This window comes from Durio zibethinus, chromosome 27 (assembly GCF_047325235.1).
Source record: "Durio zibethinus cultivar Kanyao isolate XHJ-2024 chromosome 27, ASM4732523v1, whole genome shotgun sequence".
Classification (NCBI taxonomy): domain Eukaryota; kingdom Viridiplantae; phylum Streptophyta; class Magnoliopsida; order Malvales; family Malvaceae; genus Durio; species Durio zibethinus.
This window is the reverse complement of record NC_143188.1, coordinates 11,482,885-11,507,441: the sequence shown is the minus strand read 5'-3', so window position 1 is coordinate 11,507,441 and position 24,557 is coordinate 11,482,885. Positions and strand designations below refer to the sequence as shown.

Genomic DNA, 24,557 nt, shown 5'->3' with positions numbered 1-24,557 from the left:
GTACTGAGATTTTGCAAACTGGAGAGCTATTTCATTGGATGATGTAAAGCAAAATGTTAGGATTACACTTTGGTATTGCAATTTCTGTTGAGCATCAATTGCGGTGGCTATCTGTGCCTCTAGGCCCATGGGAGAAGGCAAAGGGCGTGGAGGTGATGGTGGAGGAGGTTGCTTTTAGGCATCATTTGCAATTTGTGGATGAATGTTCATTAATTTTAATTTGTTGCATATCGAAGTACACTGCTAAATGGAAAAGAGAAGGGCATGGTTAAAATTGAAGTTTTGGTTGGCTATTTATAAGTAGATGTATTAAAAAATTATAATAAGAAAAAAAAATAGAATAAGAAACAAAAAAAGTGGTAGTGGTTTGGATCTAAGAAATGGCAGTTTTGATGATGATGATGATTATTATTATTATTATTATTTGCATTAAAATTGATATTGTTCATGCATAATTACTGTTCACCGTATAGTAACTGCATGAAAATATTTTTAAAATATTGAAAACCTTTTTTTCATCTTTAACAATTTTCAAATTTTTATTTTTAATTTTTAATTTAAAAAATCTATCAAATATAATTTTGTTACTAATTTTTAAAAACATAAAACATAAAATAAAAACATCTCCAAAGGAGTCCTAAACTTTTCTTCGGTCATTCATGAATCATGAATCATAGTTATGAAAGTTCATATATTTCATTAAAAAGAAAAAGTGACATCTACAACTACAACGATATTTTAAAAAAAAAATTACTAACAAATAATTTTACTATTAAATAATTTTACAAGAGCTTGATGGTAACCTGACTCCCACTTCATTACACGCTTTGAGGACTCTTTTCAATATTACTCCCATCCTTTTCGTCTACATACATACTATGAAACAGAGATTTATTTAAGGCGACATATACATAATATAGTGGGATGTGAAGGTGGGGATCGAATTGTGCAACACCAGACTTTGGATCAGTGGCGATTCCACTTGGAAACAAATGGCTTTTTTCCATTTCCACTGACGCTGTAGCAGTCTGTACCTTTCGATGAATTTCGTGAGGACAATGCGCGTTTGGTTAGGATCGAGGAGAATCGCCCTATATATTTCAAATCGGCATGGAAACTCAAAGATCGGGAGCACCACTCCAATCCACTAGCCAATAATTTTGCCCAAGTTATTTTTCTTGTTTCTTGTTTGAATTATTCTCGACATGTTTAAAAAAATACAGTAAGTAAAATTAACACTCCTCTCTATCCATGTTTTTGTAGGCCCATAATATAATTGTCTATAGTTTTTTTTTAAGTTATAATTATCTATAATAATCAATAATAATAACTCTAATTGTCTATAGTTGATATCAATAATCCCTTATATTACATACATTTATCACATTCATTTTACCTTTAATTTATTGACATTTGGCGAGAAACTGTTGTAGGATGCAATTGTGACCTTTAATTCGGCTGGAAAAATTTGGATTGTATTTTGTGTGGGTTAATTTTGACATATGAGTATATTTTGTATAATGATGGGTTGTTTATGGTAATGAATTTTAAAATCCCTTCGTCTTAAATTATTATTCATTATTAAATTTTTTGTTAAATTAAATTAATTTTGATAAGTAGTTTTAATAAAATTATAAAATCAAAAAACTTTTCAAAAAGGATTTGTAAACTTTGAATTTCAAAATATATTTTTAATTTAATATAATATTGTTAAAAAAAAAAAGGTCAAAGTTCAATTACTTTGATAAGAAATAATCAATAAGAGACAATTATTTTGAGAGGGAATGAGTATAAAAGATGATGAAATATACACAATTTAAACAAAAAACTCTTAGTTGTGTAGTTTAGTTTGCTATTTTTTAAAAGGAATCAATTGATTATATATCATATTCTTTATGCTTTGGGTAGAGAAATGAAGAGAAAAAAAAAGAGGGAAATAAAAAAGGGAAGGAAAAGAAGAATTAAAACATCCTTGCAAGAATAGGAAAACTTGAAGCTTGTTCACACCACCAACCAAGTACGTTAAATTTTGAATTGAAAGAAATTATTGGTTGGTGAAGATACTTATCAAGTTTTGACCTCTATGAGACTTCAGTATTTACATTCTTTTTGAAATTGTACCACCTATGAAAAGATTTCATTATATTATTTTCGGTATTCAACAATGTGAAGGAATTAGTACCATCTAAGAAAGATGTCTCACTAGACATATTACTTGCATATTCATTGAAAATATCAATAAGAGTATTATGAATTATTCTCAAATGAATCTCAACTGCATCATTGTTATAGATTTCTTTGTAAGAAAATTTCACAAAATCAAATCTAAACTTTAGATCAAAAATAGCTGCAATTGCCAAAACCAAGCTATACATCGTCCAATTGTTATCAGATTTCACATTCATCAATGGATAATCTTTTCTTTCCTATTGATCTCTCAAGTTATTGTAAATACCAAAAACGTCCCGCAAACAAGCATTTGAAGTTTTAATGGCACCATAAATAAAATTTTCAACATTCTTTTCACTCGAGTTATCCTTACAAAAGAGACAAAAATAAATTCATCACTACTGATGAAAAATGTGCTTGAAGAATATGAAGCAACAAACATTGTCAACTCTTTCTTATTTCTTCAGCTATCTCAAAACATGAAAATAAATTATTTATGGTTAACGAACAAACTTTCTTGTCAAAATTTCAATCCCCAAGGAACTTTTTGAAATTTTCAAATAAAGTCATTTTCTCAAATTGATTCCCTAAACTTTTGAAAGCAAAAATTTTCTTCTTCAATTCCCAACTGCCATCAATAAATTGTATTGCATAACAACAATATACAATCTTTTCAAAATCATGTGCCTACAAACTAATTATCAAATTAAAGCAACAGGAGAGCTTATCAAAATATTGAAAGAGTTTATGTTTTTTCTTTTGGTAGACACGAATTATGTCAGATGATAAAGCTTCTTATAATTGAAGTTTGAACATCGGTTGCAAATTTTTCAAAGCATTGATAAAAAATTCATCCTCAACTATTTTCAATGGGAACTGATTCTTAATAATCATTCTTGCAACATCCATGCTACTCTTATCTTAATCAAATGAGGAATTACCTTCACTAGCACTTTCATTTTTTAAATCATCTCTCCCAACTTTGGCTGCTCTTTCTTTACGTCTTTTCAAGTGATTTCTTAGATGAGTAGTTCTTTTCTTACTTAAACCATCAAACTTTCTATCACAATGTACACATGTAGCAAGTTCTTTCCCATCTCCATCTTTTTTCTTGGAATATTCTTCACAAACATCAAATGTGAACTTTCCTCTTTTAGCATTTGAGATTAGAAAGTTATTTACATTTGTTTTTACTATCCCATTCTCATTATTTGCAATTGACCCAAAAGAAGTTTAATTCCTACTTTGCTAACATAATAAGCAACCAAAAGCACAAATCCATAGTTAGAAAAAAAAAACAAATTATTTATAGTCAGTCATTTTAAACAGTTAGCTTTTTATGGTTTAGAACAATTAGATTGATTTGTAAGTAAAAATGTGAATAACTAAAGTGTAAAAAAGTTAATTAATACAACATTCTTATGAAGAAATTAAGAACAATTAATATAATTTGTATTAAGTTTTGAGAAATACATGTACTATGATGCATGATTAATCTTGATAAGTATATTGTGATGATTATAGCTTTTTTAATTATGTCATATTCTTGTTTGGGATTAATGCTCTTTTTTTGCATTATTTTTCTGCCAATTATTCATGTGTTAAATAAATATATTATAAAAATATTAAACAAATGATTATATCAATGTAATGATTATATAAATGTCACATATTATACATGTGTCGTTAAAGACAATATAGTAAAAGAATTTATTAGATAATCTTAGATTCTACGAATTATATAAAAATCTTACATTTCTTAAGATCAACAAAACACACAAATCACCTATTCCTTTTAACTATCACTTTTCACCAAAATCATTTACCTTCCCAATATTTAAAAATCTACGAACTAAACGCCCCTTAGGCTTTAAAATAGTTACATCACTTTCATGCATAATCAAGGCAAATTAGCGTCAATAACCAAACCATTTTGCAACTTTCATTTCCATTTCTCTATATTAGATTTAGACTTAACGCAAAAAAAGAGCATTAATCTCAAACAAGAATATGATATAATTAAAAAAGCTATAATCATCACAATATACTTATCAAGATTAATCATGCATCATAGTACATGTATTTCTCAAAACTTAATACAAATTATATTAACTGCTCTTAATTTCTCCATAAAAATGTTGAATTAATTAACCTTTTTACACTTTAGTTATTCACTTTTTTACCTACAAATCAATCTAATTATTCTAAAACATGAAAAGCTAACTGTTTAAAAATGACAATGACCGTAAATAATTTGCTTTTTATTTTTTTTCCCCGCTTTTTGTTGCTTATCATGTTAGGAAAGTAGGACACAAACTTCTTTTGGGCCAATTGCAAATAATGAGAATGAGATAGTAAAAGCAAATGTAAATAACTTACTAATCTCAAGTGCTAAAAGAAGAAAGTCGACATCTGATGTTTGGAAAGAATTTAGCAAGAAAAAAGATGCGGATGGAAAAAAACTTGCTACATGTGTACATTGTGATAGAATTTTGATGATTCAAGCAAGACAAGAACTACTTACCTAAGAAATCACTTGAGAAGATGTAAAGAAAGAGCAGCCAAGGTTGGGAAAGGTGATTTAAAAGATGAAAGTGCTAGTGAAGGTAATTCTTCATTTGATCAAGATAGGAGTAGCATGGATGTTGCAAGAATAATTATTACAAATCAGTTCCCATTGAAAATAGTTTAGGATGAATTTTTTGTCAATGCTTTAAAAAATTTACAACCAATGTTCAAACTTCAATCACGATAAACTTTATCATCTGACATAATTCGTGTCTACCAAGAGGAAAAACATTACTCTTTCAATATTTTGATAAGTTTTCCTATCGCTTTAATTTGATAATTAGTTTGTGGGCACATGATCTTGAAAAGACTATGTATTGTTGTTATGCAGTACAATTTATTGATGACAATTAGGAATTGAAGAAGAAAATTCTTGCTTTCAAAAGTTTAGGGAATCAATTTGAGAAAATAACTTTCTTTGAAAATTTCAAAAAATTCCTTGTGGATTGAAATTTTGAAAAGAAGTTTGCTCCTTAACCATACACAATTCCTCTTCATGTTTCAAGATAGCTGAAGAAATAAGAAAAAGCATGCAATGTTTTGTAGCTTCATATCCTTCAAGCACATTTTTCGTCAGTAATGATGAATGTATTTTTGGTCTCCTTTGTAAAGATAACTCAAGTAAGAAGAAAGTTGAAAATTTTATTGATGGTGTCATTAAAACTTCAAATGCATGTTTGAGGGACATTTTTGGCATCTATAATAACTTAAGAGATCAACAAGAAGGAAGAGACTATCTATTGATGAATGTAAAATCTGATAACAACTAGATGACGCGTAGCTTGGTTTTGAAAATTGCAGCTATTCTTAATTTACAGTTTAGATTTGATTTTGTGGAATTTTCCTACAAAGAAATCTACAACAATGATACAGCCAAGATTCACTTAAGAATGATTCATAATACTTTCACTGATATTTTTAATGAATATGCAAGTAATATGTCTAATGAGACATCGTTCTTAGAGAGTACTAATTCCTTGACATTATTGAATACCGAAAACAATATAATGAAATCTTTTCATAGGTGGTACAATTTTAAAAGTAATGTAAATACTGAAGTCTCATGGAGGTCAGAACTTGATAAGTATATTCACTAACCAATAATTTCTTTCAATTCAGAGTTCAACGTACTTGGTTGATGGTGAGAACAAGCTTCAAGTTTTTCTATTCTTGCTAGGATGGTTCGAGATATCTTAGTGATACCTATGTCATCTATCTTATCAAGTTCTACTGAAAAACTTATGATGGACAATGCAGCATTCAATGGCTTAAATTCTCATATCATAGAGGCTATGATATGTGGCAAGGATTGGTTAGAATCTCTTAAATAAAGTAACATCGTATTAAGTCTTATTATCATCTTACCTCTAAAAAAATAGTAAATAAAGTAAAAATTTTTGAGAAAATTTTCCATCTTCTTATTCGACTATTGAAACATTTAGAGCTTTTATACTAATTTTTTGTTTTAGTTGTAGATACGAAGTAAACTAATTGCATGAGAGAAAGAAATCACACATATGGAAATCTAAATATTTTTATGTTGTTCAAATAGCTAGCCTATGTTTATAGGCCAAACAATGAAGGATCACCCAATAATCAAGGAAAATGAAGAGTAAAAGGATTGATTCCTTTTAATAGGACAGATCCTTTGAGTAAACTAGGCAAGATGAAGCTTCTAACTCACTAACAGCTATAGCTGTGCTAACCTGTAGAACCTGTAGTCTGCATTATTGCAACATGATGTTCTTGCTAACTTTTCTATGATGATGGCTTTTGACTAGTTTCCCTTAGTGTCGCAGGTGACAGAGCAAACCATGCACCAATGCAGAACATGGTATGTGCATATGATATAATTGATCAACTGAATGTATTTTGCTACATTATAACCTTGAATTCTGGAAAATAGAGTTTCGTTCATGCATTTTCATTTGATAGGCTAAAAGGAAAATGGAGAAGAAAGAGACTTATGCGGTGAAAAGTTGCAAGAAGGGGGACAACAACATGGATGGAAAAGGTTACACTCAATAATTCCCTTCATATTTTGTAAACCCATATGAGAAAAACTCAACCTAAAATCTTAGGCTAGTACTATATTTCTAACATCTCATATACATGCCTAAAAAGATTTCATATTTTCAGAATTGATATATTATTTAAGGGTTTTCAGAATTGTTTGGACTTTTGTAGGATGTTCAGGCATATTTGAGGTTTTTTTTCACGGATAAAGAATTAGAACATTTGAGCAAATGGCAAACTCATGCAATAAATGGGTATGTATGATACATCATCTCAGTCTCAATCATGATCATACGGCCTAATTAAACGGTCATCATCATCATAATAATAATGAAATTTTTTGTATTTGTTTTAAAGAAAATTTGTTGGACAAGATAAGATATGGGATAGTGCGCTAGGACCTTTGCTTATGATTCTTCCAAATGATGTTGATTCTAAGAATGCACCAAATTACTATATTAAGGATACCGTAAGTATCCTTTTAAAATAGTACTTTTTTTTCATTTTTTTTTTTAAATTGCCTGAATTAATGCCTTAATTGCATCTGCCTTGCCCATACTTGAAGGTTGTGAATCAGTTTTTCATTTTACTTAAAAGAAGATACGAGAAATTCCCACATAAGTACATGAACCACTATTCATTTGATTCTTGTATTGTTGTGAGTACCTTAATTTATTCAAAATCTTAATTAAGTTATATATACACGTTAGTTGGCATGAGAATAACTTTTCAAATATATATGATGAATTCAGACTTACTTGATTAAGGGATCAAGGACTGAAGATGAAGTCTTAAGTTGGTTTAAAAAAAAGGACTTTAAAGGCGTGAGCAAGGTAATTTTTTTTCTATAAGGTAATTAGTTGTTCTAGTTTCTAATGCAATATTATAACATAATCTAGTAAGAAGAATTGTAACAATTTTTTTGTCTGTCAATGCATTGTTTCTGCCAATAAGTTTAAATAAACATTGGCTTCTTTTTTATGCTGACATTGATGATAAAAAATTACTATGGTTGGATTCAATAAAAAATTCTTGAATGTCCAATGACTCAGAGAAGCATGTAATCTGACAGTGGTTTTTAGAGTTTCCATTGCCATTATTGGGACATGATCATAAGGATTGGTCATTTGATGTCCCAAAAAATATTCCTATGCAAAAGAAGTAAGCAAATATTCTATTCTAATTTGAGAGTAATAATGAAAATGAAGCTTTTGGTATTCATTTTATGGTTTATAAAGGTTCATCACCGATAGTTGCTTACATAAACTTCGAATCTTTGTAGCTCTGTGGATTGTGCACTATGCAGACTGCCTCACACATAGCAATTATTTTCCTTTCACTCAAGATGACATGCCTCACTTTTGACATCAGACATTTCTTGATCTATAGCATGGAAGTATATGTTTGGGAAAGAGCCTAAGGTTATTAACTCTTGCTTAAGGATTGGCATTTTAACAGGGCATTATGTTTAATTTACATGGTTAATTATTTTAATGTAATTTAAAACACATGTTTGTTGTATATGCTTAATTTAATTTAACAAGAAATATTTCTATTAATCTATATCTATAATCTATATAATATATATTTAAGGATAGATGTGGACAACTTTTTAACTGATGAAAATGGACATTGTTGTTCATTATATTTCTAAATTTTTGTAATAAAATTAATTTATAAATAAAAAAGTTTTAATTATATTAAATTAACGTCATCATAATAAAATTTTGCCAATAATGATTTATTAAATAAATCTTAACTGGATGTGAATCGCAACATTTGCCTGCTAGTGCTAGGCCCAGCCAGCCAAGACTGGAAAACATGAACCCCTGACTGACACCAAGCCGTTGAAACATGCGACCGACTCTCCTTCCCCCGAAACCCCAACTAAAATAAACATTAAACAAAATAAAGTGACAGCTCTGAATTCCCCATGGCTGGCGTAAGAGTCCGTTTAAAAAAAAGAAAACCCTAGAGAATCAAATTCAGGCCTTGGTTGCCTAGCAGATTCTGGATCTACTCTTTCATTTTCATTTACACATGTCATCCACTTGTCCACTATCTTTTCACACCAACAAAATATTCCCTACCAACCATTCTATTAGTCATTGATACATGTGGATTGCACTTACTTTACAACATCACATCATTATCTTTTTCATTCTCCTTTTCCTTTTTTATTACAAAATGATTTGTTGTTTTGTAAATATTTATAAAATAAACATTTCTATAATCACTATAAAAATATTGATAACGATTGTTTTACAATTATTTTTATATTTATTTAATATTATTTTAAAATACTTTTAAATTAAAAACCTAATCCAAGTTTTGTCCAAGCTTTTAAGCGTGGGTGGGAGATTGAATAACTCATGCTATGGATATGTCTACTTAACATAAATATTATTAAATCTAAAATTTATATAATATTACATATACATATATATAAAGCCTTCGACCTTTTTTCTTTGATGTACTTATTAATTAAAGGAGAGATTAAGTTAGATCTGTACAAAACTAATTAATCAAATATGTTACAAATCCAATCTAACAATCTGATTTCAACACATTCAATTTTTTTAGTACTTAATCCATCATTTAGTCAGGATTTCATTTCTTGAATTCTATCACCATGTTAGACTCTTAATGTAGTTCATGATCATAATTTTAGCATCTTGCTTGCTTTTATTTTATATATTAAGTCAATCTAAAAGTATTCATAAATCAGGTTAAGTTAGATTTAAGTAAAATTTAAATATGATATCAGCATTTTTATATGTTTGTCTAAGCTTGACTCAACTTGACAATTTAAGTTTGAAATTCCGAATAAGCTTGCACAAATTATTAAATGGTACAACTCAAATCCGTCTAAGTCCACATGACAACTTTAAAAAAAAAAAAATGATATTTTTATTTAATTTTAGTATTTTTACTTGTTTATTTTATTAAATTTTAAAATATAAATAATTTAACATATTTTTAATGTTTAAATTATAATATTATATATATTTATCCTTTATATAGTATAAATTTCACAATATATATAACTTTCGAGCTGTCCATGAAAGTAGGCAGAAAGTGCCACCGACCTACTCACTATTCCGAGCTGAATGGCCTTTGTTCTTAATTAGCTAATTAAAACAAAATGTTGGGTATGCTAAAGGTTACTATGAAGGTGAAAAATAGAGCAAAGAAGACAGTGATGTCATGCATGCCCATTGACAAACTATGAATTTGCACATTTTACATGTCAGCTACCATAATCATAACTTAGCAATGCAGACAATTCATGCCATTAGTTCAACATGTTAATGATCTCATCCCATCCATTCAAAAGGAGAAATGATTTGAAACAAGAGCATTACTTCTGTTAGAAAACTATATAATGCAGAGCAATCCTAACTGTAGTCAAGAAAAGCCATTGTCAAGAACAACAATCTATGCCTTTTCCCACTATGGTCAGTTATATGGATCATATTAAACAACTGTGTTCTATTTAAGACTATATCTCAGTAAACCAAGTAAAAGGAGTGGTCCTATCAATGTTGTTCCTTTTAGTCTTCTACTCCCTCTCTTTGACATAGGCTTTAGGTATTATGCATTAACTCACATATTGTCACATGGGCAATTTGGTCTTGTTTTTACATGTTCAAACATCATATCGGTATTAGAGTTTCTAATATAAAAATGTCTTTGCATTGTCATTAGAGAGAGAGAGAGAAACAAAGTATTCACAGCACAGTAGCACAAAAGAGTTAAATTTGCTTGTCACCTCTCACTCATAATTCCATAAGAGGAAAAGATTATAATTACTAACCTTGTAAAAATATATCTTTCTGAGTTTGATTGCAGCACCTATGCATCTTTTGACATGGATTTTCAGAAGCTTATCATTTGAAAATCTGCAATCAGTATACAAAAGAAATTGATTGAAATCAAAACAAGCATCCCTAACTAACGAGTTGTACAGGTACATCAACCCCACCATCTCTGCTACCAAGAACATTAGCCACGCATCGAATTAATGGCATACTCATTACAGAGTGATCATTCATAATTCCATAAGAGGAAAAGATTATAATTACTAACCTTGTAAAAATATTTCCTATTGAGTTTGATTGCAGCACCTATGCATATTTTGGAATGGATTTTCATAAGCTTATCATTTGAAAATCTGCAATCAGTATACAAAAGAAATTGATTGAAATCAAAACGAACATCCCAAACTATCGAATTGTACAGGTACATCAACCCCACCATCTCTGCCATCAAGAACATTAGCCACACGTCCAGAATTAATGGCATACTCATTACAGAGTGAAAGAAAATAGCCTTGCAAAATAACAGATCATACGGGGAGATATGAAGGCCCATAAACAAGGAAATGTATGCACTCGCTACACTCAAAACCTGAGTTCTTGGGTAGGTTAAATTTCATTTAAGCACAAAAAATATAGTTTCTTAAAAAATTAGTATGGAATCAACTTGCAAACAAATCAAGCACTCAGGGTGAACTCTCTCACATTTCACTTGCAGAGCTGCATTAAAACTGAAGCTAAGCCAGCATTTCAAAGGTAACTTAAGAGTTGACTCTAACAAAACCAGTTAACTCTCCTATGTTCCATTTACAAAACTGTATCAAACTTAGGTCAAGCCAGCAATGCAGAAGTAGGGCCTTAGTACCCATCTAAACAGTAATTGAAACTCTTTAACTGGGGATAATTCAGTTCTCCCATAGAAGAATAAAAATTGGTAACATCCTTTCATCGCCAAAAATGTTTTCCAAGTTTCTTTCAATCATGTGGAAGAAAATAATACTCTTCAACTTTTCTACAAATGGGTAAAGTAATAAAAATACATCTCCTAACAAAAACATTTTCTATTTTAGGTGAATTTAATAAGACCTGGGATCTTGGCCAGCCAGCTAGAATAATTGAAAGTAAGTTGTAACCAAACACCCTAGAAGTCCAACCTAGGAGGGGTTGTTAGTAGAATGGACACTCAAAGCTGTAATGTTTGTGTAGAGACAGATGGGGAAGCAGTATAACTTAAAAATTCTAAAGGGCATACCTTTATCGCATCATCTATTAAGCGGGTTTCCCTGATGATTTTTTTGACAGTTCATTATAAGAAAAGCAATCACAAAAAAGACAAGCAAATCATCATCTCCTTTCTTAGTTGGTGAGACAACACTGCATATTTGGAGGTGATCATTTATAGGCCAAAAATGCCATGTCAAACCACAAAAGTGATAAGTTGATGCCGCTTTAATTATTTCATTCTCATACAATGAATGTTTTAATTGTAGGCCATTCTTTACACCATCATTTCCATGTTCAGGGTTTTCTTCTCTGATTTCTGCCCCAGGGTCCTTAAGAAGTTATATGATCAATGCTTCTAGACAGATCTCCTCTAAATTGCAGGTGACAGATTCATCAAAAGCAGCTGCCCATATCATCTACATTTAGGTTGATATTGTTAGTGCCAAACTCAATAAAAAAAAAATCAAAAGAATATGTAAAGTAAATAAAATTCTGTTTTTTACGTGAAGTTCTTGATGTCTTTTCAAATTTCTTGTCTAAACATCCCTAATAGGCTAATACTTCATTTTAAGAAAGCATGCTCATTAATTGCACCTCATACATTGAAAAACTTGAACTTGACACTAAAATAAAGTGGAGCAAGTCAAGATTTTGAGATTTGGTTAAAATGCAAACTAATAATAACTAGTATTACTCCCTATATAAATAGAGTCGCAATGATCTCTGTCACTTGACAGAATAAAGGGAAATCTCTTACTGGAATTTTAAATAATCTCTAAGGGCCTATTCATTTAACTTCATACTGTAAAAACACCCTCATGGATGCAGTACTCAAAGTTGCCAGTTGGAAATAATACAGGGTTTAAACTCCTGCAAATAGATTTCTGGACCTGCATCTATGAATACCATCAGTACCCTAAATTGAAGTTATCTAGGGTAAGACAACCATGACTGATCCCAACATGCAGAGGCCGTGAAAAAGGCAAGGCTGAAAAGAAAAACAAAGACAAAGAAGAAAAGGACAAAAACTCCAGAAATATGGGGGCCCAATCAAGTGTGCAATAAAGAAGATGCTAGCAGCATGGAATGCTTTATATAGGCATCAAAATCATTGGCTTTATGCTCACTCTGGTGACTTGTGCCAATTCAAACTTTAACACAATGCTTACTTCATTGTTTCCTAGATATATCAAAATATAGTAGTACCATAGATTGCAATGGCTTGACAGTGTTAAATGAGACACGGACCTCCCACTTAAGAAGAACCTCACTTAATGATAACTCTTGAAGGAATAGAACCAGCAGCATCGGAAATGCAAAATGAAAGCTTTCAGCACCTATATTTGATAAATGTGAAAAAATTTCCCTGTCAGTGTGTTCTAAAATATGCCACAATGCTTGCAGCTGCTTATCACTCCAGTTGGTCCCTCCATCAAAAAATTTTAACGCTGGAAGCATGTGGAAAAGTAAGTGGAAAAAACAGAAATGATCAAGATCAACATATTTACCAAGTTTAAAATACCATTCTCCTAAAGCATCTCAAAGCAACAAAATGCATATGCATTATCCTCAAAGACAACAACAAAAGGAGGCAGCAGGTCACTCATACCTTCGAATAAAATCCAACCAAACAGTTAGTATTAGACATTTAAAACCCAAAACTTGAAGTTGCAACTTTCACAGCTTTGCAACACATAAATAGCAATTCAATAAGAAAAAGGTTCAGCAAAACATGTCATTAGTAGAATCTAATGCAATATAAAAGGAAAAATGTTTTCCACTACAATAACACAAGGTAAAAAGTTGCAGAGTCTAAAGCCATTCAGATACTCTTTCATCATGGGCAGCCCCTTTTTGAGATCTGGCTGCATTTACCAATGGTATTTCTGGAACATCAAATATTCTTAATTTGTTCACTGTTTCTGTTTTATAACTTATATTTTTGGATCTAAGAACTGGCTAATACACATCAGGATGGACCAATTCAATTTCATAGTTATAATGGCATGAGATATTTTTCGATAGTGAGGGTGAAACATTTGATTCCATGATTAAATCAGCATTGTTATTGATTTAAAAACTATGCCTATTGTTATCCTCAAATATCAATTTATATCGTGTAGAATACTCTTCCATGCTTGCATCAAATTCTTTCTCATCTTCACTCTTCTCAAACAAATCTGTTACTGGTAAAGGAGGAAAATCAAAATCAAATTCAGTTATAAATTCTGACCTGCTATAGTCTCCCCTTATGTTTGAGGAACAATGGCCACACAGAGCAGAAGTTGATAAAAAGCAAGAGTCATATGCATCAGTGTCAGCATTTCCCCTCCAACTGATAAGGTCAGCAAAATCACTACATATCTCTTTTTGGTTAGCATATGACTTACCAGTACAATTATCACCCAAATTAGAATATTTCTCTTTTCTATCAGTATCATCAGCAGGAGCTTGCCTACATTCAATTTTTGTTTCCCTTTTCACCCCATCTTTGGAGGATGTCCATATATCCATAACTTTTGAACCCATAGTATAAGCAAGTGAACCATTTCCTATGCTTGAATGCATTGTCTGGCATTGCTTTAAGAGGTACTTGTAACATTCCCTGCATACATTTTCCATAAAGCTGTTAAATATTCATAAATCAGCAAAACAGAGCCTTGATCTTAACAAAGGATAGTGGTATGCACAACATTCCCAGGAAATTTTCTAAAAAATTTTTAACTATTACAATAAATAAGTCATTAACTCTGGATGCATAAACGAGCATGAATCTCTCTGCCCATGCTTAATTAATAGAGAGCCTTCTCCAAAAAAGAAAAAAATAATTTCTTAAATAAAGCTAATGTATATCATTTTCATAACCAAATCATATAACTAAAAGTTCTAATCAGACCCTTATATAGGTCCTAAACTTGTTTTGAATATAAAAAATTTTAAAGTAAATTATACAAGCATGGTCTTAATGGAATTCTATCCAAGCAAAAGGGACCTAATTTGGTCACGTTTTGTTAATTTTCGTCCTCCTTGCTGCATTCTCAATGCTTTGCATTTTGAGCTCTTTTCTCAGCACTTAACACCATAATACGTTTCTCCATGTAAAGCTATTGGCATTTGATGCCAGTTGTAGCTTGCAATGCCAATGAAGTGGATAATGATAAGGTAGAAATTTCATTATCCTTAAATAATAAAAGCTACTATTGGTAATCTTTCCATAAAGAACCTGTAAAAGGTATTCTAGTTGGTATAAAGCAAACCATCAAAAAATAAGACTTTTCTAACAAAAAATCATGACTTTCAATCATTTGCTCAGCAATGAAGAAAACAATGACAAACGCAAAGATGTGTATCATGGATAGATATTTCCTATACATGAGTAAGATCATATTTGTCTGTCTGTTGACAACAAAAAGAGGAGAAATAATGGACAATGCGGAAAACTATTGAAAAAAATTATTATCAAAAGCTAACCATGTTTGAAAATGAAGTACGATTACACAAGAATTTTAACTAGAAAAGGGTATTCAGTCTGTTTAACGTGCAAGCGGATCAGCCTAAAAATAGGCAATTACAAGGAAAAAAGAATATTAGCATAATTTTGAAATGGAAAATTAATTTGAAATGGAAAAGTAAAGGACTAGACCTCCAAGCTGTCCTTAATTGCCTTTGGTAGTCTGCAGTGCTCCCCAATGCATAGCAAGCTAGAAAAAATTCCCAAACTTCTGGTCTTATAGATGGATAAACCCCCTAACAGCAATAAGAAAAATCACTGTTACAGTTTTGCACCATCTGGAGAAAATGTGAGTGTGTGCATACAAATTTGGCAGGGGAAGGGGGAGATAGAAAGCATAACCAAATACATTAATGACAATATCTGAAAATGGGAGCACAACACCTAAAGGTCTTAAAGTTAGTCAAGGTTAAGAGGTACCATATGGAATGAAACAAAATGATAGAAGTCACTACTTTGTATTTTCTCCTCTTATTTGGTCATTCTTCCAAGCTGTGCATTGACACCAACATTCACCTCCCACCCCTTAATTATGAGCTGAGATGTACAGCAAATATCATGAATGCAAACAAAACAAGATGAGAAGTGTCATTAAGCCTAGAGGTCGCAACAGGTTGGAAACCATTCAATTTCTCGAAATCGAACCCAAATGTGTTTACAAATTTAAGTACTTGACCATGTCCAAAACTGCAAATCCAGATAAGGAATATGTGTTCCACAACTAAGCCATCCAAGAATCAGAGATGGAATGGATTAAGGCATGTATCCAACCAAACAAAAACTTAATTCCAAGCATATTAAGGCTCTTTACATTTTAGCATTCAAAAATTAGAAAAATTCATGAAACTAGTGACATGATAATACGTATGCATACAACTTACCATATACAACATTGAAATACATAAAAGAAATTAAAGAAAATTTGATTATCATGTAAGGTAGTAAATGACACTATGACAGGTTCTATTAGAGTTGGGACAAGCTTGTACCCTCTAAACCTATCCCATTTCCATCCATGGTAAGATCCTGTTTAAATGAATCATGACATATAGTTTAGAAAGGCATGAAGTATAGATATTTCCATAAGTTGCGGGTAACGTAAAATAACCAACTAAGAATTAGCATTTAAGCATGTAATTAATGTTCAGACATGCCAACCTCCCTTATAATTAATGTTTTGTTGCCTGTGATTTTCGGGAAATACATGCCTTCCCTCATGATTCAAACTTTTGTCCCATATAAACTAACAATTCAACTATTAAAAGGTTAACAATTCAACAAAGTTTCCAATCTCTAATTATTTATTTCACGTTTGCTGAATGCCTTAAACTACTGAAACAAAAAATGAAACCAATTAAAATTTTCATTTTTGTAATAATAACCTTTCCCGTTTCCAAATAAAACCCTACTCTTGCCCTAGGGATCTCATTTGACCCAAATGTTAGCAACTAAAGACCTTATAAAGCTTAAAAAAAAAAGGTTCCATTCAATAAAAAACTATAAAATACAAAGGAATTAAATTTCGATTCAATAAGAAACTAAATCGTTTGATTCTCATTTAACTCATAGAATTATATTAAGAATAAGGGAATAATCTTACAGCTAAAAACATCCTTGATGCGAGACTGGGAAGGCCAACGATCTCCAATGTCGCGAACAATACACCCAACTCTTTGAGTATTGACGGCTCCGGCAGCAACGGCGGGGCCAGCAGCTTGTCCACAACTCCGTTGCTTTTCTTTTTCCCCACAACACATTACACTTGGAACAACACTAACCTCCTCCGCCTCCTGCTTTTCACCATTCACCCCCTCTTTCTTTATTAGTAATTTCCAAACAATGACGATAATTTCACGTCAAAATCATATATAAATTTGTAAATTTATTAATTTGTATATTTGTATCTTATTTATATTATATTAAATGCATTTAAAATATAAAAATTATTGTATCAAATTTATATAGACAAATTAAATATAAAATATATATTTTTAAATTTTTATCAAACTCAAATACAATTATTATTTTTAATATTTTGTATTTCTGAATCTTTATAATACTTTTTCACTAATCATGGATCCATTTGACTTCTTTTATCTATTCAATTCGATGTGGAATCTCGTTAAACTGGATTGGTTGTGAACATTAACTAACTAAGATTAGTTTGATTTGCCATAATATGCAATTAAGTGTTTGCTCAAAATAATATATAAAAATATAAATTAATATGTACTTTTTTAACAATTGAAGATTTGAAATTGGCTATTCTGTTTAGGTGGCAAATGAGCCAGTTCAGGCAGGTTCGGATTGAATTATTTTTGGTTTCAGATCTTTTGGAGTTGGATATATTTTGGGTTCGAATCAATCCGAATTCAAAATTTTTTTTATTTGTATATTTTTTAATTTGAATTTTTTTGAGATTTGAATAATTTCAGATTTGGATAATTTTGAGTTATGATAATTTTGGATACATATTATTTCGGATTCAGTAAGTTCGAGTTAGACAGGTTTATTATTTAAATAAACTCAAAAATTTTTCTAAATTTTGTAAGTTATAATTTATAAACATATTTTTTAATTTTGAGTTAAGAATTAATTTTATATTTTATATAATTAAATAAAAATATTACAAAAATGCATGTTAACAGAAATATTATTTGATTGAATTCTTATTAGATGAAGAAGATGATGAAATACTAAAATTAGGGAGGACTAAAGCAATATTGAATTAGTTTTCTCATGGAAGAGGATTAAGAGTTTTTTTATTACAATGTATGTTGATACTTTACTTTATAATATATTTTTTTGTTGAAAATTTTTTATTAACAATAATTGTGTTGCTTTGATTGTAATTTGCAAGGTCAAAGTTTAGATGTTAGGGGGACTTAACCTCGATGATGATTATTTTTCTTTGAAATTTGAAAATTTTGGTTATTTGATTTTAGGAATTGAAGAATATCTTTTATTTTATTATATTTGTTTGAATATTGTATGTTTAATTTAATTATTTAATTATTTTCATTTTTATATTTTAATTTTAAAATAATATATTTTAATTTATAAGATTTTTTTTATTTTCAAGTAAAATTAATATTTTAATGTAATATGTGTGAAACATTAAAAAAATATAACTTAAAGTTAATTTTTTTGAATAATAGTATTAATGTTTTTCACAAAACACCAATTTAAATCAAATATTAAAATTATGATATAATTTTTTTATATATAAATTATCAATATATCAAACTTAAAACTTAATTATATGGAATAAGTGTAATGAATCAATAATATATTTTAAATGAATTTTTTATAATGAAATTAAATGTTAAATTAATGATATTAGTTTTTGTTTTATATTGATAATTATTGTAAATATAATGAGATAGTTTTAAAAATGATTAGTTATTAATATTTAGTGTGTCAAATTAAATTTATTTTATAATCAAAATTAAAAATTTAACACTAATTTTGTTGATTATTATTGATATAATTATTTAATAATTATCAATAATAGCATTTTTAAAATTTAAAATTTTTAGTTAAAAATATTTATTTTTTATTTATTTAAAAAATCGTATAATTATAGTTTCAGTTTTTTTGGATTTAATTCAATTTTTTATGGATTTATATCAAATCGATCTCCAATTCAAACCATTGCGGATATGGGTTATGACGAATTCGAATTATATCGATTTCAAGTTTTTTTGGATTTGAATTTTTTTGAGTTTGGATATTTTTAGATTTGAATTTTTTAATATCGAATTTTTTCGAGTTTTGGTCTTTGACTCTTTTTTATCAACTCATATTGATCCGGATTCGATCATGGATCGATTCAAACAGATTTTTGGGCTCTAATTAGCTTTGTCACCTCCAAATGTTTAAAGCTTAAATAATTTTAAGACATGAGTTTAAATCCTAAAATAAGTAAAGTAAAAAATATGAAACATAAAAATAGTTATTTTTTATTATATAACTTAATATCATACGTCAAAAAATAAATTAAAAAAATATGTTTCAAAATTTTAATTACTTGATTGATGTGAATACATAACTAGATCAATGTATTTCTTATTCAATGAGTTTAATAAAAAGGTAATATTTGATGTATAGAATTATTGTTAGGATAAGATGATAATTATTTTATATCATATTTTATTTATATCTAAATAGAGGGATAAAGATTGCAAAGAGTATTAATATCTTTTTAGCATAAAATTATTCAATCTTCTCTAAATGAAGAAGATTATTTTGAATTCATAAGATTAAATTTACATATATAATTACACATTTAAAAATTATATTAATAATTTAAATTATATAAATTTTTAAAAATGATAATTTTGATTAATAAATAAATTATCCTATCATAATTTTTGCATACATCAAACATAAAATAGGATATATTATTTAATTTAATTTATATTATTATTTTGTTTTATTTTATTAGAATTTTATATACAAAATATGACGTAAAAAAAATTAATAGTGCAATTGATTAAATACGCTTCCAGCAGGGCAGTTTCCAGCCGAATAAATCAATTCTGGTAAATGTTAATGAAATTTGATAAAATCTTGATCTAATCCAAATTACCTTAATTTTTATTTTTTAATTTTCAGTTGTTGATGATGTGAAAAAGACAATGACTTTTGTCACTGTTGAAAAAAAAAAGAAAAGCAAGAACTTCTTGGAGAGTGCGCAACTTTTTCCTTTTTTGGGTTGACCAAAAAACCTCATGTTAAAAACAGGATGCTTGTCGGACCAAAATTCGGAGCAATTGAACCTTTCTTTCTATCCTTCATGAATAAGAGTTATGAAACTTCACATAATTGATTAAAAGGCAAAATGACAGCTTAAATAAAGGGTATTTATATTTCGATTTTAATTGAATTAAATATTAAAATTAATTTAATTTAATTAATTGATAGATAAACGAATTAATTTTTGTTGATTATTGAAAATAATTTTTTTAAAAATTTTGATTTTTATTAAATTAATTAAAAAATCATATTAATCAAAATGTTAATCAAAACATAAAAAATTCAATGGTTGCCACCAACACCATCAATACTTCTTCCATCACTACATCTTTAACAAACAAAAAATCAAAACTGAACCTATTTCCATTAATGCAGCAGTATAGCTGCCTTTAAAACTTAGTTCCTCAAACTTTTCATCAAGGTAAAACTTAAATGCTATTATTCCCTGCCCAGAGATTTTGATTTCAACCAATGGCAAAACTTTTCATCAAAATTGAATCTCCATTAACTTTAATTTGTTGTTGATCAAATTCTACTATTAAATGGAGAAGAAAGGGACATGTTAAAATTGGAGGTTTTGTTAAAATTTATGAGCAAATGTATTAAACAATTAAAATTAAAAATGAGAAAAAGAAAAACTGAATGGATGTAGGATTCTTTTAGCTTGGTTTTTAAAGTAGTCTAAAAATGTTAAAAAAAGACTGAATTAGTTAAATGTTATCGGATAATTGGATTAAGAAATTGTAAAATTCATGTTAAAAATAAGAATTTTGTTGACCAATAAAATTCATGTTAAAAATAGGATGGATTGCTTGTCGGACCAAAATTCGGAGCAACTAAACTTATTTTTCTACGCTTCATGGATTAGACTAGTGAAACTTTACATAATTCGTGGAAAGGAAAGATCGCAGTTTAAAGTAAAGGGTTGTTTGGCTAGGGAAAATAATTGTCTCTCCTAAAATTTTATTTTTTTAATTTGGTTTTGTGAAAATGTGATTGTTAAGGTTTTTTAAAATTTCGAACGTAAAAAAATAGAGAGAATTAAAAACTTTTCTATCTTTAATAATTTTTAAGATTTTGAAACAAAAGTATTTTTTTTTTCATTTATCCTCACTTTATAATATTTTCATATAGTAAGCTTTTTTTTTTCATTTATCCTTAATAATATTTTCAGATAATATAAATGACGTTTTTTACCTTAAAATATAATTTTTTTTATAAAATATTATAAAAATAATTTTTTAATATATTTTTAAAAATATTACATTTTTAACATAATGCTATTAAAATTCTCACAAAAATTATAATTAAAAAATGATCTTTATTTAGAAGATAAAAAATTATTTTTTACAATTCTACAAAAACGATATTTCTAAGATAAAAAAAATATGATTTTTGTTAAAAAATAAGAAAAATTATTTTTCAAAATTTAATAAAAATAACATTTTAAAGAAAAAATGTGATTTTTATTGAAGAGATAATATTTCTAAAATAAAAATATAGTTTTTCAACTAAAAAAATATTTTTTAGAATTCAATAAAAACAACATTTTTAAGATTAAAAATACAGTTTTTTTTAATAAAAAAATATAATTTTCAAAATAAAAAAGAAACAACATGTCTAAGATAGAAAACACAAGTTTTTATTAAAAAAACAGACGTTCTTTAGATTAAAACATGGTTTTTTTTAAAACATGAAAAAAATAAAATTTTTAGAATTCAATAAAGATGACATTTCTAAAATAAAAATGTAATTTTATTGAAAAGATGACTTTTTCAAGATAAAAACTGAGTTTTTGTTGAAAATATGAAAAAATAAAACGTAAAATATATTTACTTAATATTACTATATATAAAATCCTCCGAGAAAGGGGTTTTACCACCTACCTTTCAACTCTCATGTTGACCTTACCACGAAAGTCGATTCACATAGTTTTTCTACATAAGGCCAATCATCGTTAGGATAGTAATTAGAATTATAAGATTACATTAATGAGGATAGTAATTAAAATTGTAAGATTATATATGTTAAAAATATAAAAATTATTTTTCAAAATTACTTAGTTTCAACAAAAATAAAGTACTATTGACATATTAGTATTATGAATGTTATTTGTTATTCATATAATAATACAGTAAAAGACATTATTCGATAATTTTACATTCTTGTGAATTAAATACATAAATCTTGCATTTTAAATCTTTTAAAGACCTATTCGGGTCTCATTAAATAACATTTGTCCCTTAATTAGATTATGACAATATTTTTTTTACTTAATAATGATAAAGGATAAAAACATCTTTGAATTCAGAACCGCTTTTATATATAAAAAAATTCTTAGAAAGTTTAGTATAATTAAAGCAAATGTGTTTAAAGAAGTTGATTCTACAATTTATTATAAAATTGTCTTTAAAGTAATAAACAACTTGAACTTTTAGATCATGAAATTGCCATATACTATTGTTTTTGGGAGGTGAGCAGGGTTTTGAAACTATTTTCCAAAATAATCTTATATAATCTTAAAACTTACAAAAAAAAAAAAATAGAGAATGGGTTAGCTGCACTCTATTGATATGTTTTTAGATAATCTTATGTCTCATGAGCCATTGTCTTTGGTCTCGATATGGTCCAATATCCTTTGCTATGCTTTTGTAAAGATGTCATAGTTTTAAACAAATTAGAAATGTTAATTTATATATTAATATTTTATTTATTTAGTGTGAAATAAGTATTTTATATAAAAAATAAATATTATGATTTGCATCTATATGCTAAGTATGAAACATATTTTTATTATAATTCATATATAAACCGCGTTACTTAAAAATTGGGGAAGTAGAGCATATGACTATCTTATTTTTCAACAACCTTTAGCTTAAGCTTTTACCATCTCTTTTTGTGATTTATTTATATATATTTTTATGGACTATTTTGGGAGGAAGCCCGAACTTAATTTATCCGATTTACTTGTTCCAAAATAGATTCTGTACAGAAACCAAGCCAAAAGTGTGAAATGCCACAGTGGTCCACTCTCAATCGAACTTTGTCGAATCCGACTTGACTTTAAAGGCTTTGTACATTTGATTAGATTTTTCTTTTGTTCTTTCCACTTTTCTCCAATTCTCCTTACGTCACAACTTGGTCTGCTCTTGTGTATATATATATATATAACAAGGTTTAATTTCAGGGTATAATACAAATGAACATGATGATGAGCTTTATTCAAGAAAAAGTTAAGGCATTTCTGTCTCTGATTGTATCATTTGTCCTTGGACTTTGTCCTCAATCGGACCCATCAAGGCCACACTCAACACAGCTGCAGTCATCATCGCCACCATCTCCAAGTGTCGTCGACGCTGAACCACCGCCGTCACTGCCTCCCCCACCACCACCGTCTCCCTCCTTCAACCAGGAGTCAGAACTACTTAATTTACTTACTGCTCAAGTTCAACCGCATCAACAATGGCAGAATGCAATCTTGACGTTTTGCTTCACCTTTGCGCTCGGAATCTCCCTCCAATGTTCACATACTGATGAACCCAAGGAGCTCCCTTCTTCCTTTGTGTTGCTTTCATTTGCTGTCTTGCTTACATTTGCCCTTCACTTGGTTGCATTTTTTATCGGTCAAAAACATGCCAGAACTTCCATAGTGTTAGAAAAAGTTGCTCTGTTCCTAGCCGCAGCTGCATTTTGCCATGCCATTACAATTCCTTTTCCATTGAACCTAAAATTTGCTGCATGGACTCTGTTTTTCCTTTCCTTGTTTGTTATAGTGATTTGCAAATTCTTGTGTGGAAACATTCCTCCATGATTCTGGCAGAGCTAGTGCATATATAGTTGTTATGCTTGTACTTTATCAATATGCCACAAAAATGGATTCTTCCAAAACAAAAAAAGGATCGTATTTTACTTTAATTGTTTTTTAAGTCAATTTAGTACATAAAAATCTTTTGACGTGTCTTGATCATACTCACAAAAGCCCAATTCATAATAAATACATAAATTTTTTTAATAAATTTAATTTCTATTTGAAAATTGTGATTGTATTTAAGTTTCATTCAATAAAACGCTATACAATACAAAAGAATTAAATTTCTATTCAACAAAAAACTCAATCATTTGATTCTCATTTAATTCTGATTTAAATAAAAAATAATAAGAGAATAATCTTACAGCAAAACAAAACCTCCTTTTCCTCGTCTCTTTTTCAACCACCATTCATCACCTCTTTCTTTATTATTAATTTCCAAACAAGGATAATAATTTCACAACAAAATCATATATAAATTTTAGGTTTAATAGTTTTCAATTAATTAAGCTTAGTTAAACTAATCAAAGGAATTTAAAATTCAATGTAAAGAAACAAAGAAGAAGACAAAGAGAATGCGTTGCCATTTTTTTAATACATAGAATGGACATAGTTCATGATTATGAGGAGGAGTTTTGGTTCAAAACCATAACTTTCATATCCTATTAAGTTAACAAGTCAAAGA

General features: G+C 28.8%; 2 protein-coding genes across 6 annotated transcripts in view; one reads left to right on the top strand and one right to left on the bottom strand.

Annotated features, from left to right (window-relative positions):
• LOC111279409 (uncharacterized) overlaps positions 1 to 24,557 on the top strand; it is a 62,302-nt gene that overhangs the window by 16,276 nt on the left and 21,469 nt on the right. The gene's annotated exons all lie outside the window — the stretch shown is intronic.
• Positions 721 to 17,145, bottom strand: LOC149510926 (uncharacterized). Of its 5 annotated transcripts, XM_089756305.1 has the most exons (9): positions 16,907 to 17,145; positions 15,439 to 15,542; positions 14,186 to 14,400; positions 14,029 to 14,043; positions 13,002 to 13,243; positions 11,824 to 12,211; positions 10,843 to 10,927; positions 10,571 to 10,655; positions 721 to 1,147 (listed from the first exon to the last, which is right to left on the bottom strand). In XM_089756305.1, exons 1-6 carry the CDS (start codon positions 16,916 to 16,918, stop codon positions 12,134 to 12,136), a joined length of 666 nt encoding a protein of 221 aa, XP_089612431.1. In that variant the 5' UTR covers positions 16,919 to 17,145; the 3' UTR covers positions 721 to 1,147; positions 10,571 to 10,655; positions 10,843 to 10,927; positions 11,824 to 12,133. The 5 variants fall into 5 exon arrangements, with proteins under 5 accessions (XP_089612431.1, XP_089612433.1, XP_089612432.1 ...); XM_089756307.1 differs by lacking the exon at positions 721 to 1,147 and having other exon boundaries at positions 9,908 to 10,655; positions 13,044 to 13,243; XM_089756309.1 differs by lacking the exons at positions 721 to 1,147; positions 10,571 to 10,655; positions 10,843 to 10,927 and adding an exon at positions 13,304 to 13,404 and having other exon boundaries at positions 12,166 to 12,211; positions 13,044 to 13,132.

What these genes read in the sequence shown, in the direction of transcription:
- LOC149510926 (XM_089756305.1), bottom strand. An exon ending in CAATTAAGGACAGCTTGGAG is followed by an intron (nt 14,401 to 15,438) that starts GTCTAGTCCTTT and finishes AAATGTATGCAG; the next exon opens with GGAATGTTACAAGTACCTCT. An exon ending in TCAAGCCATTGCAATCTATG is followed by an intron (nt 12,212 to 13,001) that starts GTACTACTATAT and finishes ACCTAAATGTAG; the next exon opens with ATGATATGGGCAGCTGCTTT.